A 13427-nucleotide genomic window follows, 5' to 3' on the forward strand; every position below is an offset into this window, starting at 1 on the left:
ATATAAAAAAGAGTTAAGTTCCTATACTTAATTCTGGTTAAAAAAAAAATCACTAAACTTCAAATTAACATCCACTTCTAATATTAAACATTAAAATAAACAAGCTATACATTCATTTAAGAAATATTAATAAAAACAAGTAAGATAATTATTTATCCAATTTTTGGTGAATCCATCAGTAATAGTAGTCCTAGTGGTGGCAGGTCAAGTCAAGGAATAAATGTTTGCAAAGCAAAACTGTCAGCACCTCTTACCACCACACAGTTCAGAAAGCAACACTAACCAATATGGCGGGCTTGTTGGATGGTTTTGTACCACATTGTTTATTGTTGTGCACTCATATGATTATCATAGGCTTTATGAGTTTTCATTTTATCAAAATTGGTATATTCATTCCTTTTTTTTTTTTGAGACGGAGTCTCACTCTGCTGCCCAGGCTGGAGTGCAGTGGCGCAATCTCCGCTCACTGCAAGCTCTGCCTCCCGGGTTCACGCCATTCTCCTGCCTCAGCCTCCTGAGTATCTGGGACTACAGGCACCTGCCACTACACCTGGCTAATTTTTTGTATTTTTAGTAGAGGCGGGGTTTCACCGTGTTAGCCAGGATGGTCTCGATCTCCTGACCTCATGATCCACCTGCCTCGGCCTCCCAAAGTGCTGGGATTACAGGCGTGAGCCACCGTGCCCGGCCCCATTCATTTATTCTCTAACCCACTTACTCTAGTTCAGGTTCGTAAGTGGCCAGAGCCTATTCTGGGACAATGCAGACATGTCCACTTCACACAACATACATGACTTTGAGTTGTGGGAAGAAACTGGAGACCCTGGAGAAAACCCACACAGACATGGGGAGAACATGCAAACCCCACATAGACAGCAGCTCTGGCCAAAAACAGATTTTTCCCCCACTCAATGTTATAACAAAATGACACTGAAGGAAACAAAGTTATTTGAGGGCCTGCTGTATTCTAATTCCTCTTAGGTCTTCTATTTAAAAGGTTCTTGCCAAAAAAGTTTAAAAATTCAGGGAAACCCAACAGGTTAAGCTATTCCCAATGCTCTAGACATGATTTGCCTACATGTATGGCCACCCTGTAATGCTAGAAAGAAAGAGTTAAAGCTGTCAGACAGGTTCATACTTTCTGCGCTAATCCTGTGTGAGAAATCCACATGGGTCTTGACCAAATCTATCTTTGGTGAATATGGGTAAAAGGACTTAAGGCCGATTAATAAGCCTAAAACCGTTTAAGAGCTTATTTCTAAGGAAGGCAATCAGACTTATGAAAAATCTGAGGCAAAGAGTGCACAAGGACTGGCACCTTTCATCTTAATTCACACACGGAGTGGCTTGGCCCCTTGAGGAGGGGAAGGCCAAATTCACAACATAGACAGTTTGCTGGAGGAAGGGAGGAGTGCTTCACCAGCACTTCCAATCTACGCTGTGAGAACAAATAGGAGCCCAACCAAAAATACTCTCATGATCCAAGGAATCAGCAATAAGCTGCTTAATTTTGTGGAGGTGGGTGCTCGCATGTCTAATATAGCCTAAGCCTTACTTAAGTGCACCCTATAAGTCAAGTTTGGCCATTTATTCCTATGTTCTTTGGAGTTATTATTCTATCACTATTAAAGAGGTAGAATAACATTAAATTTTTTTATCGTTATAATTGTTATACTTTATTATTATCATTGTCAATCTCTCATTATGCCTAATTTATTTTTTTTTATAATTATACTTTAGGTTTTAGGGTACATGTGCACAATGTGTAGGTTTGTTACATATGTATCCGTGTGCCATGTTGGTTTGCTACACGTACCCATTAACTCATCATTTAGCATTAAGTATATCCCCTAATGCTGTCCCTCCCCCCTCCCCCCACCCCACAACAGTCCACAGAGTGTGACGTTCCCCTTCCTGTGTCCATGAGTTCTCATTGTTCAATTCCCACCTATGAGTGAGAACATGCGGTGTTTGGTTTTTTGTCCTTGCGATAGTTTACTGAGAATGATGGTTTCCAGTTTCATCCATGTCCCTACAAAGGACACGAACTCATCATTTTTTATGGCTGCATAGTATTTATTCCATGGTGTATATGTGCCACATTTTCTTAATCCAGTCTATCATTGTTGGACATATGGCTTGGTTCCAAGTCTTTGCTATTGTGAATAGTGCCGCAATACACATACATGTGCATGTGTCTTTATAGCAGCATGATTTATAGTCCTTTGGGTATATACCCAGTAATGGGATGGCTGGGTCAAATGGTATTTCTAGTTCTAGATCCCTGAGGAATCGCCACATTGACTTCCACAATGGTTGAACTAGTTTACAGTCCCACCAACAGTGTAAAAGTGTTCCTATTTCTCCACATCCTATCCAGCACCTGTTGTTTCCTGACTTTTTAATCATGGCCATTCTAACTGGTGTGAGATGGTATCTCACTGTGGTTTTGATTTGCATTTCTCTGATGGCCAGTGATGATGAGCATTTTTGCATGTGTCTGTTGGCTGCACAAATGTCTTCTTTTGAGAAGTGTCTGTTCATGTCCTTCGCCCACTTTTTGATGGTGTTGTTTTTTCTTGTAAATTTGTTTGAGTTCATTGTAGATTCTGGATATTAGCCCTTTTTTGTTGTTCGTTTGTTTGTTCGCTTTTTTTTAATTTTTTTTAATTTATTTTATTTATTTATTTTTTTTCTTTTGCCTGTTTACTTTTTTTTTTTATTATACTTTAGGGTTTTAGGGTACATGTGCACAATGTGCAGGTTTGTTACATATGTATCCATGTGCCATGTTGATTTCCTGCACCCATTAACTCGTCATTTAGCATTAGGTGTATCTCCTAATGCTGTCCCTCCCCCCTCCCCCCACCCCACAACAGTCCCCGGAGTGTGATGTTCCCCTTCCTGTGTCCATGAGTTCTCATTGTTCAATTCCCACCTATGAGTGAGAACATGCGGTGTTTAGTTTTTTGTCCTTGCGATAGTTTACTGAGAATGATGTTTTCCAGTTTCATCCATGTCCCTACAAAGGACATGAACTCATCATTTTTTATGGCTGCATAGTATTCCATGGTGTATAGGTGCCACATTTTCTTCATCCAGTCTATTGTTGTTGGACATTTGGGTTGGTTCCAACTCTTTGCTATTGTGAATAGTGCCGCAATAAACATACGTGTGCATGTGTCTTTATAGCAGCATGATTTATAGTCCTTTGGGTATATACCCAGTAATGGGATGGCTGGGTCAAATGGTATTTCTAGTTCGAGATCCCTGAGGAATCACCACACTGACTTCCACAATGGTTGAACTAGTTTACAGTCCCACCAACAGTGTAAAAGTGTTCCTGTTTCTCCACATCCTCTCCAGCACCTGTTGTTTCCTGATTTTTTAATGATGGCCATTCTAACTGGTGTGAGATGGTATCTCACTGTGGTTTTGATTGGCATTTCTCTGATGGCCAGTGATGATGAGCATTTCTTCATGTGTTTTTTGGCTGCATAAATGTCTTCTTTTGAGAAGTGTCTGTTCATGTCCTTTGCCCACTTTTTGATGGGGTTGTTTGTTTTTTTCTTGTAAATTTGTTTGAGTTCATTGTAGATTCTGGATATTAGCCCTTTGTCAGATGAGTAGGTTGCAAAAATTTTCTCCCATTCTGTAGGTTGCCTGTTCACTCTGATGGTAGTTTCTTTTGCTGTGCAGAAGCTCTTTAGTTTAATGAGATCCCATTTCTCAATTTTGGCTTTTGTTGCCATTGCTTTGGTGTTTTAGACATGAAGTCCTTGCCCACGCCTATGTCCTGAATGGTACTGCCTAGGTTTTCTTGTAGGATTTTAATGGTTTTAGGTCTAACATATAAGTCTTTTATCCATCTTGAATTAATTTTTGTATAAGGTGTAAGGAAGGGATCCAGTTTCAGCTTTCTTCATATGGCTAGCCAGTTTTCCCAGCACCATTTATTAAATAGGAAATCCTTTCCCCATTTCTTGTTTTTGTCAAGTTTGTCAAAGATCAGATAGTTGTAGACATGCGGCATTATTTCTGAGGGCTCTGTTCTGTTCCATTGATCTATGTCTCTGTTGTGGTACCAGTACCATGCTGTTTTGGTTACTGTAGCCTTGTAGTATAGTTTAAAGTCAGGTAGCGTGATGCCTCCAGCTTTGTTCTTTTGGCTTAGGATTGACTTGGCGATGCGGGCTCTTTTTCGGTTCCATATGAACTTTAAAGTAGTTTTTTCCAATTCTGTGAAGAAAGTCATTGGTAGCTTGATGGGGATGGTATTGAATCTATAAATTACCTTGGGCAGTATGGCCATTTTCACGATATTGATTCTTCCAACCCATGAGCATGGAATGTTCTTCCATTTGTTTGTATCCTCTTTTATTTCATTGAGCAGTGGTTTGTAGTTCTCCTTGAAGAGGTCCTTCACATCCCTTGTAAGTTGGATTCCTAGGTATTTTATTCTCTTTGAAGCAATTGTGAATGGGAGTTCACTCATGATTTGGCTCTCTGTTTGTCTGTTATTGGTGTACAAGAATGCTTGTGATTTTTGTACATTAATTTTGTATCCTGAGACTTTGCTGAAGTTGCTAATCAGCTTAAGGAGATTTTGGGCTGAGACAAAGGGGTTTTCTAGATATACAATCATGTCATCTGCAAACAGGGACAAGTTGACTTCCTCTTTTCCTAATTGAATACCCTTTATTTCCTTCTCCTGCCTGATTGCTCTGGCCAGAACTTCCAGCACTATGTTGAATAGGAGCGGTGAGAGAGGGCATCCCTGTCTTGTGCCAGTTTTCAGAGGGAATGCTTCCAGTTTTTGCCCATTCAGTATGATATTGGCTGTGGGTTTGTCGTAGATAGCTCTTATTATTTTGAGATACGTCCCATCAATACCTAATTTATTGAGAGTTTTTAGCATGAAGGGTTGTTGAATTTTGTCAAAGGCCTTTTCTGCATCTATTGAGATAATCATGTGGTTTTTGTCTTTGGTTCTGTTTATATGCTGGATTACATTTATTGATTTGCGTATGTTGAACCAGCCTTGCATCCCAGGGATGAAGCCCACTTGATTATGGTGGATAAGCTTTTTGATGTGCTGCTGGATTCAGTTTGCCAGTATTTTATTGAGGATTTTTGCATCAATGTTCATCAAGGATATTGGTCTGAAATTCTCTTTTTTGGTTATGTCTCTGCCAGGCTTTGGTATCAGGACGATGCTGGCTTCGTAAAATGTGTTAGGGAGGATTCCCTCTTTTTCTCTCGATTGGAATAGTTTCAGAAGGAATGGTACCAGCTCCTCCTTGTACCTCTGGTAGAATTCAGCTGTGAATCCATCAGGTTCTGGACTCTTTTTGGTTGGTAAGCTATTCATTATTGCCACAATTTCAGAACCTGTTATTGGTCTATTCAGAGATTCAACTTCTTCCTGGTTTAGTCTTGGGAGGGTGTATTTGTCGAGGAATTTATCCATTTCTTCTAGATTTTCTAGTTTATTTGCATACAGGTGTTTGTAGTATTCTCTGATGGTAGATTGTATTTCTGTGGGATCGGTGGTGATATCCCCTTTTTCGTTCTTTATTGCATCTATTTGATTCTTCTCTCTTTTCTTCTTTATTAGTCTTGCTAGCGGTCTATCAATTTTGTTGATCTTTTCAAAAAACCAGGTCCTGGATTCATTAATTTTTTGAAAGGTTTTTTGTGTCTCTATTTCCTTCAGTTCTGCTCTGATTTTAGTTATTTCTAGCCTTCTGCTAGCTTTTGAATGTGTTTGCTCTTGCTTTTCTAGTTCTTTTCATTGTGATGTTAGGGTGTCAATTTTGGATCTTTCCTGCTTTCTCTTGTGGGCATTTAGTGCTATAAATTTCCCTCTACGCACTGCTTTGAACGTGTCCCAGAGATTCTGGTATGTTGTGTCTTTGTTCTCATTGGTTTCAAAGAACATCTTTATTTCTGCCTTCATTTCATTATGTACCCAATAGTCATTCAGGAGCAGGTTGTTCAGTTTCCATGTAGTTGAGCGGTTTTGAGTGAGTTTCTTAATCCTGAGTTCTAGTTTGATTGCACTGTGGTCTGAGAGACAGTTTGTTATAATTTCTGTTCTTTTACATTTGCTAAGGAGAGCTTTACTTCCAACTATGTGGTCAATTTTGGAATAGGTGTGGTGTGGTGCTGAAAAAAATGTATATTCTGTTGACTTGGGGTGGAGAGTTCTGTAGATGTCTATTAGGTCCACTTTATGTAGAGCTGAGTTCAATTCCTGGATATCCTTGTTAACTTTCTGTCTCGTTGATCTGTCTAATGTTGACAGTGGGGTGTTAAAATCTCCCATTATTATTGTGTGGGAGTTTAAGTCCCTTTGTAGGTCACTGAGGACTTGCTTTATGAATCTGGGTGCTCCTGTGTTGGGTGCATATATATTTAGGATAGTTAGCTCTTTTTGTTGAATTGATCCCTTTACCATTATGTAATGGCCTTCTTTGTCTCTTTTGATCTTTGTTGGTTTAAAGTCTATTTTATCAGAGACTAGGATTGCAACCCCTGCCTTTTTTTGTTTTCCAGTTGCTTGATAGATCTTCCTCCATCCCTTTATTTTGAGTCTATGTGTGTCTCTGCACGTGAGATGGGTTTCCTGAATACGGCACACTCATGGGTCCTGACTCCTTATCCAGTTTGCCAGTCTGTGTCTTTTGATTGGAGCATTTAGCCCATTTACATTTAACGTTAATATTGTTATGTGTGAATCTGATCCTGTCATTATGATGTTAGTTGGTTATTTTGCTCGTTAGTTGCTATAGTTTCTTCCTAGCCTCGATGGTCTTTACAATTTGGCATGTTTTTGCAGTGGCTGGTACCAGTTGTTCCTTTCCATGTTTAGTGCTTCCTTCAGGAGCTCTTTTAGGGCAGGCCTGGTGGTGACAAATCACTCAGCATTTGCTTGTCTGTAAAGTATTTTATTTCTCCTTCACTTATGAAGCTTAGTTTGGCTGGATATGAAATTCTGGGTTGAAAATTCTTTTCTTTAAGAATGTTGAATATCGGCCCCCACTCTCTTCTGGCTTGTAGAGTTTCTGCTGAGAGATCAGCTGTTAGTCTGATGGGCTTCCCTTTGTGGGTAACCCGACCTTTCTCTCTGGCTGCCCTTAACATTTTTTCCTTCATTTCAACTTTGGTGAATGTGACAATTATGTGTCTTGGAGTTGCTCTTCTCGAGGAGTATCTTTGTGGCGTTCTCTGTATTTCCTGAATCTGAATGCTGGCCTGCCTTGCTAGATTGGGGAAGTTCTCCTGGATAATATCTTGCAGAGTGTTTTCCAACTTGGTTCCATTCTCCCCATCATTTTCAGGTACACCAATCAGACGTAGGTTTGGTCTTTTCACATAGTCCCAAATTTCTTGGAGGCTTTGTTCATTTCTTTTTATTCTTTTTTCTCTAAACTTCCCTTCTCTCTTCATTTCATTCATTTCATCTTCCAACAGCGATACCCTTTCTTCCAGTTGATCGCATCTGCTACTGAGGCTTCTGCAATCTTCGTGTAGTTCTCGAAACTTGGCTTTCAGCTCCATCAGCTCCCTTAAGCCCTTCTCTCCATTGGTTATTCTAGTTATCCATTCTTCTAATTTTTTTTCAAAGTTTTTAACTTCTTTGCTATTGTTTTGAATTTCCTCTCGTAGCTCAGAGTAGTTTGATCGTCTGAAGCCTTCTTCTCTCAACTCATCAAAGTCATCCTCCATCCAGCTTTGTTCCGTTGCTGGTGAGGAACTGCGTTCCTTTGGAGGAGGAGAGGTGCTCTGTTTTTTAGAGTTTCCAGTTTTTTTGCTCTGTTTTTTCCCCATCTTTGTGGTTTTATCTACTTTTGGTCTTTGATGATGGTGATGTACAGATGGGTTTTTGGTGTGGATGTCCTTTCTGTTTGTTAGTTTTCCTTCTACCAGACAGGACCCTCAGCTGCAGGTCTGTTGGAGTTTGCTAGAGGTCCACTCCAGACCCTGTTTGGCTGGGTGTCAGCAGCAGTGGCTGCAGAACAGCGGATTTTTGTGAGACCACAAATTCAGCTGTCTGATAGTTCCTCTGAAAGTTTTGTCTCAGAGGAGTACCTGGCTGAATGAGGTGTCAGTCTGTCCCTACTGGGGGGGGTGCCTCACAGTTAGGCTGCTCAGGGGTGAGGGACCCACTTTAGGAGGCAGTCTGTCCATTCTCAGATCTCCAGCTGCATGCTGGGAGAACCACTACTCTCTTCAAAGCTGTCAGTCAGACAGGGACATTTAAGTCTGTGGAGGTTCTTGCTGAGTTTTTGTTTGTCTGTGCCCTGCCCCCAGAGGTGGAGCCTACAGAGGCAGGCAGGCCTCCTTGAGCTGTGGTGGGCTCCACCCAGTTCGAGCTTCCTGGCTGCTTTGTTTACCTAAGCAAGCCTGGGCAATGGCGGGCACCCCTCCCCCAGCCTCGCTGCCGCCTTGCAGCTTTATCTCAGACTGCTGTGCTAGCAATCAGGGAGACTCCCTGGGCATAGGACCCTCCGAGCCAGGTGCGGGACACAATTTCCTAGTGTGCCGTTTTCCAGGCCCGTTGGAAAAGCGCAGTATTAGGATGGGACTGACCCGATATTCCAGGCGCCGTCTGTTTCCCCTTTCTTTGACTAGGAAAGGGAACTCCCTGACCCCTTGTGCTTCCCGAGTGAGGCAATGCCTCGCCCTGCTTCGGCTCGCGCACAGTGCGCTTCACCGACTGTCCTGCACCCACTGTTAGGCACTCCCTAGTGCGATGAAACCGGTACCTCAAGCAGAAATGCAGAAATCACCCGTCTTCTGTGTCGCTGGGGCTGGGAGCTGGAGACGGGAGCTGTTACTATTCGGCCATCTTGGCTCCACCCTTTTTTCTAGATATTAGCCCTATGTCAGATGAGTAGATTGCAAAAATTTTCTCCCATTTTGTAGGTTGCCTGTTCACTCTGATGGTAGTTTCTTTTGCTGTGCAGAAGCTCTTTAGTTTAATTAGATTCCATTTGTCAATTTTGGCTTTTGTTGCCATTGCTTTTGGTGTTTCAGACATGAAGTCCTTGCCCATGCCTATGTCCTGAATGGTATTGCCTAGGTTTTCTTCTAGGGTTTTTATGGTTTTAGGTCTAACATGTAAGTCTTTAATCCATCTTGAATTAATTTTTGTATAAGGTGTAAGGAAGGGATCCAGTTTCAGCTTTCTACATATGGCTAGCCAGTTTTCCCAGCACCATTTATTAAATAGGGAATCCTTTCCCCATTGCTTGTTTTTGTAAGGTTTGTCAAAGATCAGATAGTTGTAGATATGCGGCATTATTTCTGAGGGCTCTGTTCTGTTCCATTGATCTATGTCTCCGTTGTGGTACCAGTACCATGCTGTTTTGGTTACTGTAGCCTTGTAGTATAGTTTGAAGTCAGGTAGCGTGATGCCTCCAGCTTTGTTCTTTTGGCTTAGGACTGACTTGGCGATGCGGGCTCTTTTTCGGTTCCATATGAACTTTAAAGTAGTTTTTTCCAATTCTGTGAAGAAAATCATTGGTAGCTTGATGGGGATGGCATTGAATCTATAAATTACCTTGGGAAGTATGGTCATTTTCACGATATTGATTCTTCAAACCCATGAGCATGGAATGTTCTTCCATTTGTTTGTATCCTCTTTTATTTCATTGAGCAGTGGTTTGCAGTTCTCCTTGAAGAGGTCCTTCACATCCCTTGTAAGTTGGATTCCTAGGTATTTTATTCTCTTTGAAGCAATTATGAATGGGAGTTCACTCATGATTTGGCTGTTTGTCTGTGATTGGTGTACAAGAATGCTTGTGATTTTTGTACATTGATTTTTGTATCCTGAGACTTTGCTGAAGTTGCTAATCAGCTTAAGGAGATTTTGGGCTGAGACAGTGGGGTTTTCTAGATATACAATCATGTCATCTGCAAACAGGGACAAGTTGACTTCCTCTTTTCCTAATTGAATACCCTTTATTTCCTTCTCCTGCCTGATTGCCCTGGCCAGAACTTCCAGCACTATGTTGAATAGGAGTGGTGAGAGAGGGCATCCCTGTCTTGTGCCAGTTTTCAAAGGGAATGCTTCCAGTTTTTGCCCATTCAGTATGATATTGGCTGTGGGTTTGTCATAGATAGCTCTTATTATTTTGAGATACGTCCCATCAATACCTAATTTATTGAGAGTTTTTAGCATGAAGGGTTGTTGAATTTTGTCAAAGGCCTTTTCTGCATCTGTTGAGATAATCATGTGGTTTTTGTCTTTGGTTCTGTTTATATGCTGCATTACATTTATTGATTTGCGTACATTGAACCAGCCTTGCATCCCAGGGATGAAGCCCACTTGATCATGGTGTATAAGCTTTTTGATGCGCTGCTGGATTCGGTTTGCCAGTATTTTATTGAGGATTTTTGCATCAATGTTCATCAAGGATATGGGTCTGAATTCTCTTTTTTGGTTGTGTCTCTGCCAGGCTTTGGTATCAGGACGATGCTGGCTTCATAAAATGTGTTAGGGAGGATTCCCTCTTTTTCTATCAATTGGAATAGTTTCAGAAGGAATGGTACCAGTTCCTCCTTGTATCTCTGGTAGAATTTGGCTGTGAATCCATCAGGTCCTGGACTCTTTTTGGTTGGTAAGCTATTGATTATTGCCACAATTTCAGAGCCTGTTATTGGTCTATTCAGAGATTCAACTTCTTCCTGGTTTAGTCTTGGGAGGGTGTATTTGTCGAGGAATTTATCCATTTCTTCTAGATTTTCTAGTATATTTGCGTAGAGGTGTTTGTAGTATTCTCTGATGGTAGATTATATTTCTGTGGGATCAGTGGTGATATCTCCTTTTTCATTTTTTATGGCATCTATTTGATTCTTCTCTCTTTTCTTCTTTATTAGTCTTGCTAGCGGTCTATCAATTTTGTTGATCTTTCAGAAAACCAGCTCCTGGATTCATTAATTTTTTGAAGGGTTTTTGGTGTCTCTATTTCCTTCACTTTGCTCGGATTTTAGTTATTTCTAGCCTTCTGCTAGCTTTTGAATGTGTTTGCTCTTGCTTTTCTAGTTCTTTTCATTGTGATGTTAGGGTGTCAATTTTGGACCTTTCCTGCTTTCTCTTGTGAGCATTTAGTGCTATAAATTTCCCTCTACACACTGCTTTGAATGTGTCCCAGAGATTCTGGTATGTTGTGTCTTTGTTCTCATTGGTTTCAAAGAACATCTTTATTTCTGCCTTCATTTCATTATGTACCCAGTAGTCATTCAGGAGCACGTTGTTCAGTTTCCATGTAGTTGAGCGGTTTTGAGTGAGTTTCTTAATCCTGAGTTCTAGTTTGATTGCACTGTGGTCTGAGAGACAGTTTGTTATAATTTCTGTTCTTTTACATTTGCTAAGGAGAGCTTTACTTCCAACTATGTGGTCAATTTTGGAATAGGTGTGGTGTGGTGCTGAAAAAAATGTATATTCTGTTGATTTGGGGTGGAGAGTTCTGTAGATGTCTATTAGGTCCACTTTTTGCAGAGCTGAGTTCAATTCCTGGATATCCTTGTTAACTTTCTGTCTCGTTGATCTGTCTAATGTTGACAGTGGGGTGTTAAAATCTCCCATTATTATTGTGTGGGAGTTTAAGTCCCTTTTTATGTCACTCAGGACTTGCTTTATGAATCTGGGTGCTCCTGTGTTGGGTGCATATATATTTAGGATAGTTAGCTCTTCTTGTTGAATTGATCCCTTTACCATTATGTAATGGCCTTCTTTGTCTCTTTTGATCTTTGTTGGTTTAAAGTCTATTTTATCAGACTACGATTGCAACCCCTGCCTTTTTTTGTTTTCCATTTGCTTGATAGATCTTCCTCCATCCCTTTATTTTAAGTCTATGTGTGTCTCTGCATGTGAGATGGGTTTCCTGAATACAGCACACTGATGGGTCTTGACTCCTTATCCAGTTTGCCAGTCTGTGTCTTTTAATTGGAGCATTTAGCCCATTTACATTTAAAGTTAATATTGTTATGTGTGAATTTGATCCTGTCATTATGATGTTAGTTGGTTATTTGCTTGTTAGTTGATGCAGTTTCTTCCTAGCCTCGATGGTCTTTACAATTTGGCATGTTTTTGCAGTGGCTGGTACCGGTTGTTCTTTTCCATGTTTAGTGCTTCCTTCAGGAGCTCTTTTAGGGCAGGCCTGGTGGTGACAAAATCACTCAGCATTTGCTTGTCTGTAAAGGATTTTTTTCTCCTTCACTTACGAAGCTTAGTTTGGCTGGATATGAAATTCTGGGTTGAAAATTCTTATCTTTAAGAATGTTGAATATCGGTCCCCACTCTCTTCTGGTTTGTAGAGTTTCTCAAATGGAAATGCAGAAATCACCTGTCTTCTGTTTCGCTCACGCTGGGAGCTGTAGACCGGAGCTGTTCCTATTTGGCCATCTTGGCTCCACCCCCCCAGAATAACATTAAATTAAACACAGTGCTGTTTGGTATGCAACTTTGGAAAATTTACTTTGCCCCTCTGGGGCTGTTTCGCCTTCCATGAAATCGAAGGTTAGATTAGTTGCCTATAAGGGCTCTTTCCATCCTAAAATTTAATGGAAGTGTGTATTTGCATATTTGAACTTAAAAGATATGTAAATTGTTTGGTTTTGAGAATGTTACCACATTGCAAGATATAACAATTATCATTATTACCCCCTTAGATGTTGCATCTGACCTTTAAAAGGTTATTTTGATTATTCTCTATTTTCTTCAGTTCTTTCTGTGCTTCCAATGTAAAAATCAAAAAAACAAAAAACAAAAAAAAAACAAAAAAAAAATCTCTGTTTATTTCCCACAGTTATTTTTCTGCAGTTCTTGGTTAGCCTCTTTTCAAGATCTTATGTCTGTGAATCTGTATCATATTGCCAGCACCATTTTGGAATCTGCAAGTTACTAAGAAGTTACCTAGATTATCTCAGGGACATCCCTGAGATCCACAATTTTCTCTTTTAGAAGGAATTTATTCAGACTAGAAAGTGAACAGGTGCAATATTCAGCTGCTCTAGGGGAGCTGAGTGAATGGGAAGGAAGTCAATTACCTGACAGTTTTTCCCAGTGTAGCCCAGGGGGCAGCTGCAGCGGTAGGTACCTAGGCCATCAACACATGTTCCCTCATTCAGGCATGGATGAGAGCTGCATTCATTGATCTCATGGAGGCAGAAGGATCCAGTGAAACCCACAGGGCACAAGCAAGAGAAGGAGTTAATCCCATCAACACATGTGCCACCATTGAAACAGGAGCTAAGAAGCAAATAGAGCAACATCAGCTATGTATCTGGTGCCTGTGACTTACTACTACAAAGTAAGACTTCTGGAATCTAAGATCATACAGAGGCAAATACCTCTGAGCAACCCATATCCCATAAACTTTCTTACAAGTTAGATTGGGTGCCAGAAGCTCTGAGGT

The 13427-nt window shown here is 40.6% G+C and overlaps 1 protein-coding gene across 1 annotated transcript in view; it reads right to left on the reverse strand.

The window, feature by feature from the left end:
* The window catches only part of NOTCH2 (notch receptor 2), a 167552-nt gene that overhangs the window by 26267 nt on the left and 127858 nt on the right, over nucleotides 1–13427 (reverse strand). Inside the window, exon 19 of the mRNA XM_063625888.1 lies at nucleotides 13060–13261. Within this exon, the coding sequence (XP_063481958.1) occupies nucleotides 13060–13261 (202 nt within the window). The remainder of the gene's footprint in view (nucleotides 1–13059; nucleotides 13262–13427) is intronic.

This window comes from Symphalangus syndactylus, chromosome 12, assembly GCF_028878055.3.
Source record: "Symphalangus syndactylus isolate Jambi chromosome 12, NHGRI_mSymSyn1-v2.1_pri, whole genome shotgun sequence".
Lineage (NCBI taxonomy): Eukaryota > Metazoa > Chordata > Mammalia > Primates > Hylobatidae > Symphalangus > Symphalangus syndactylus.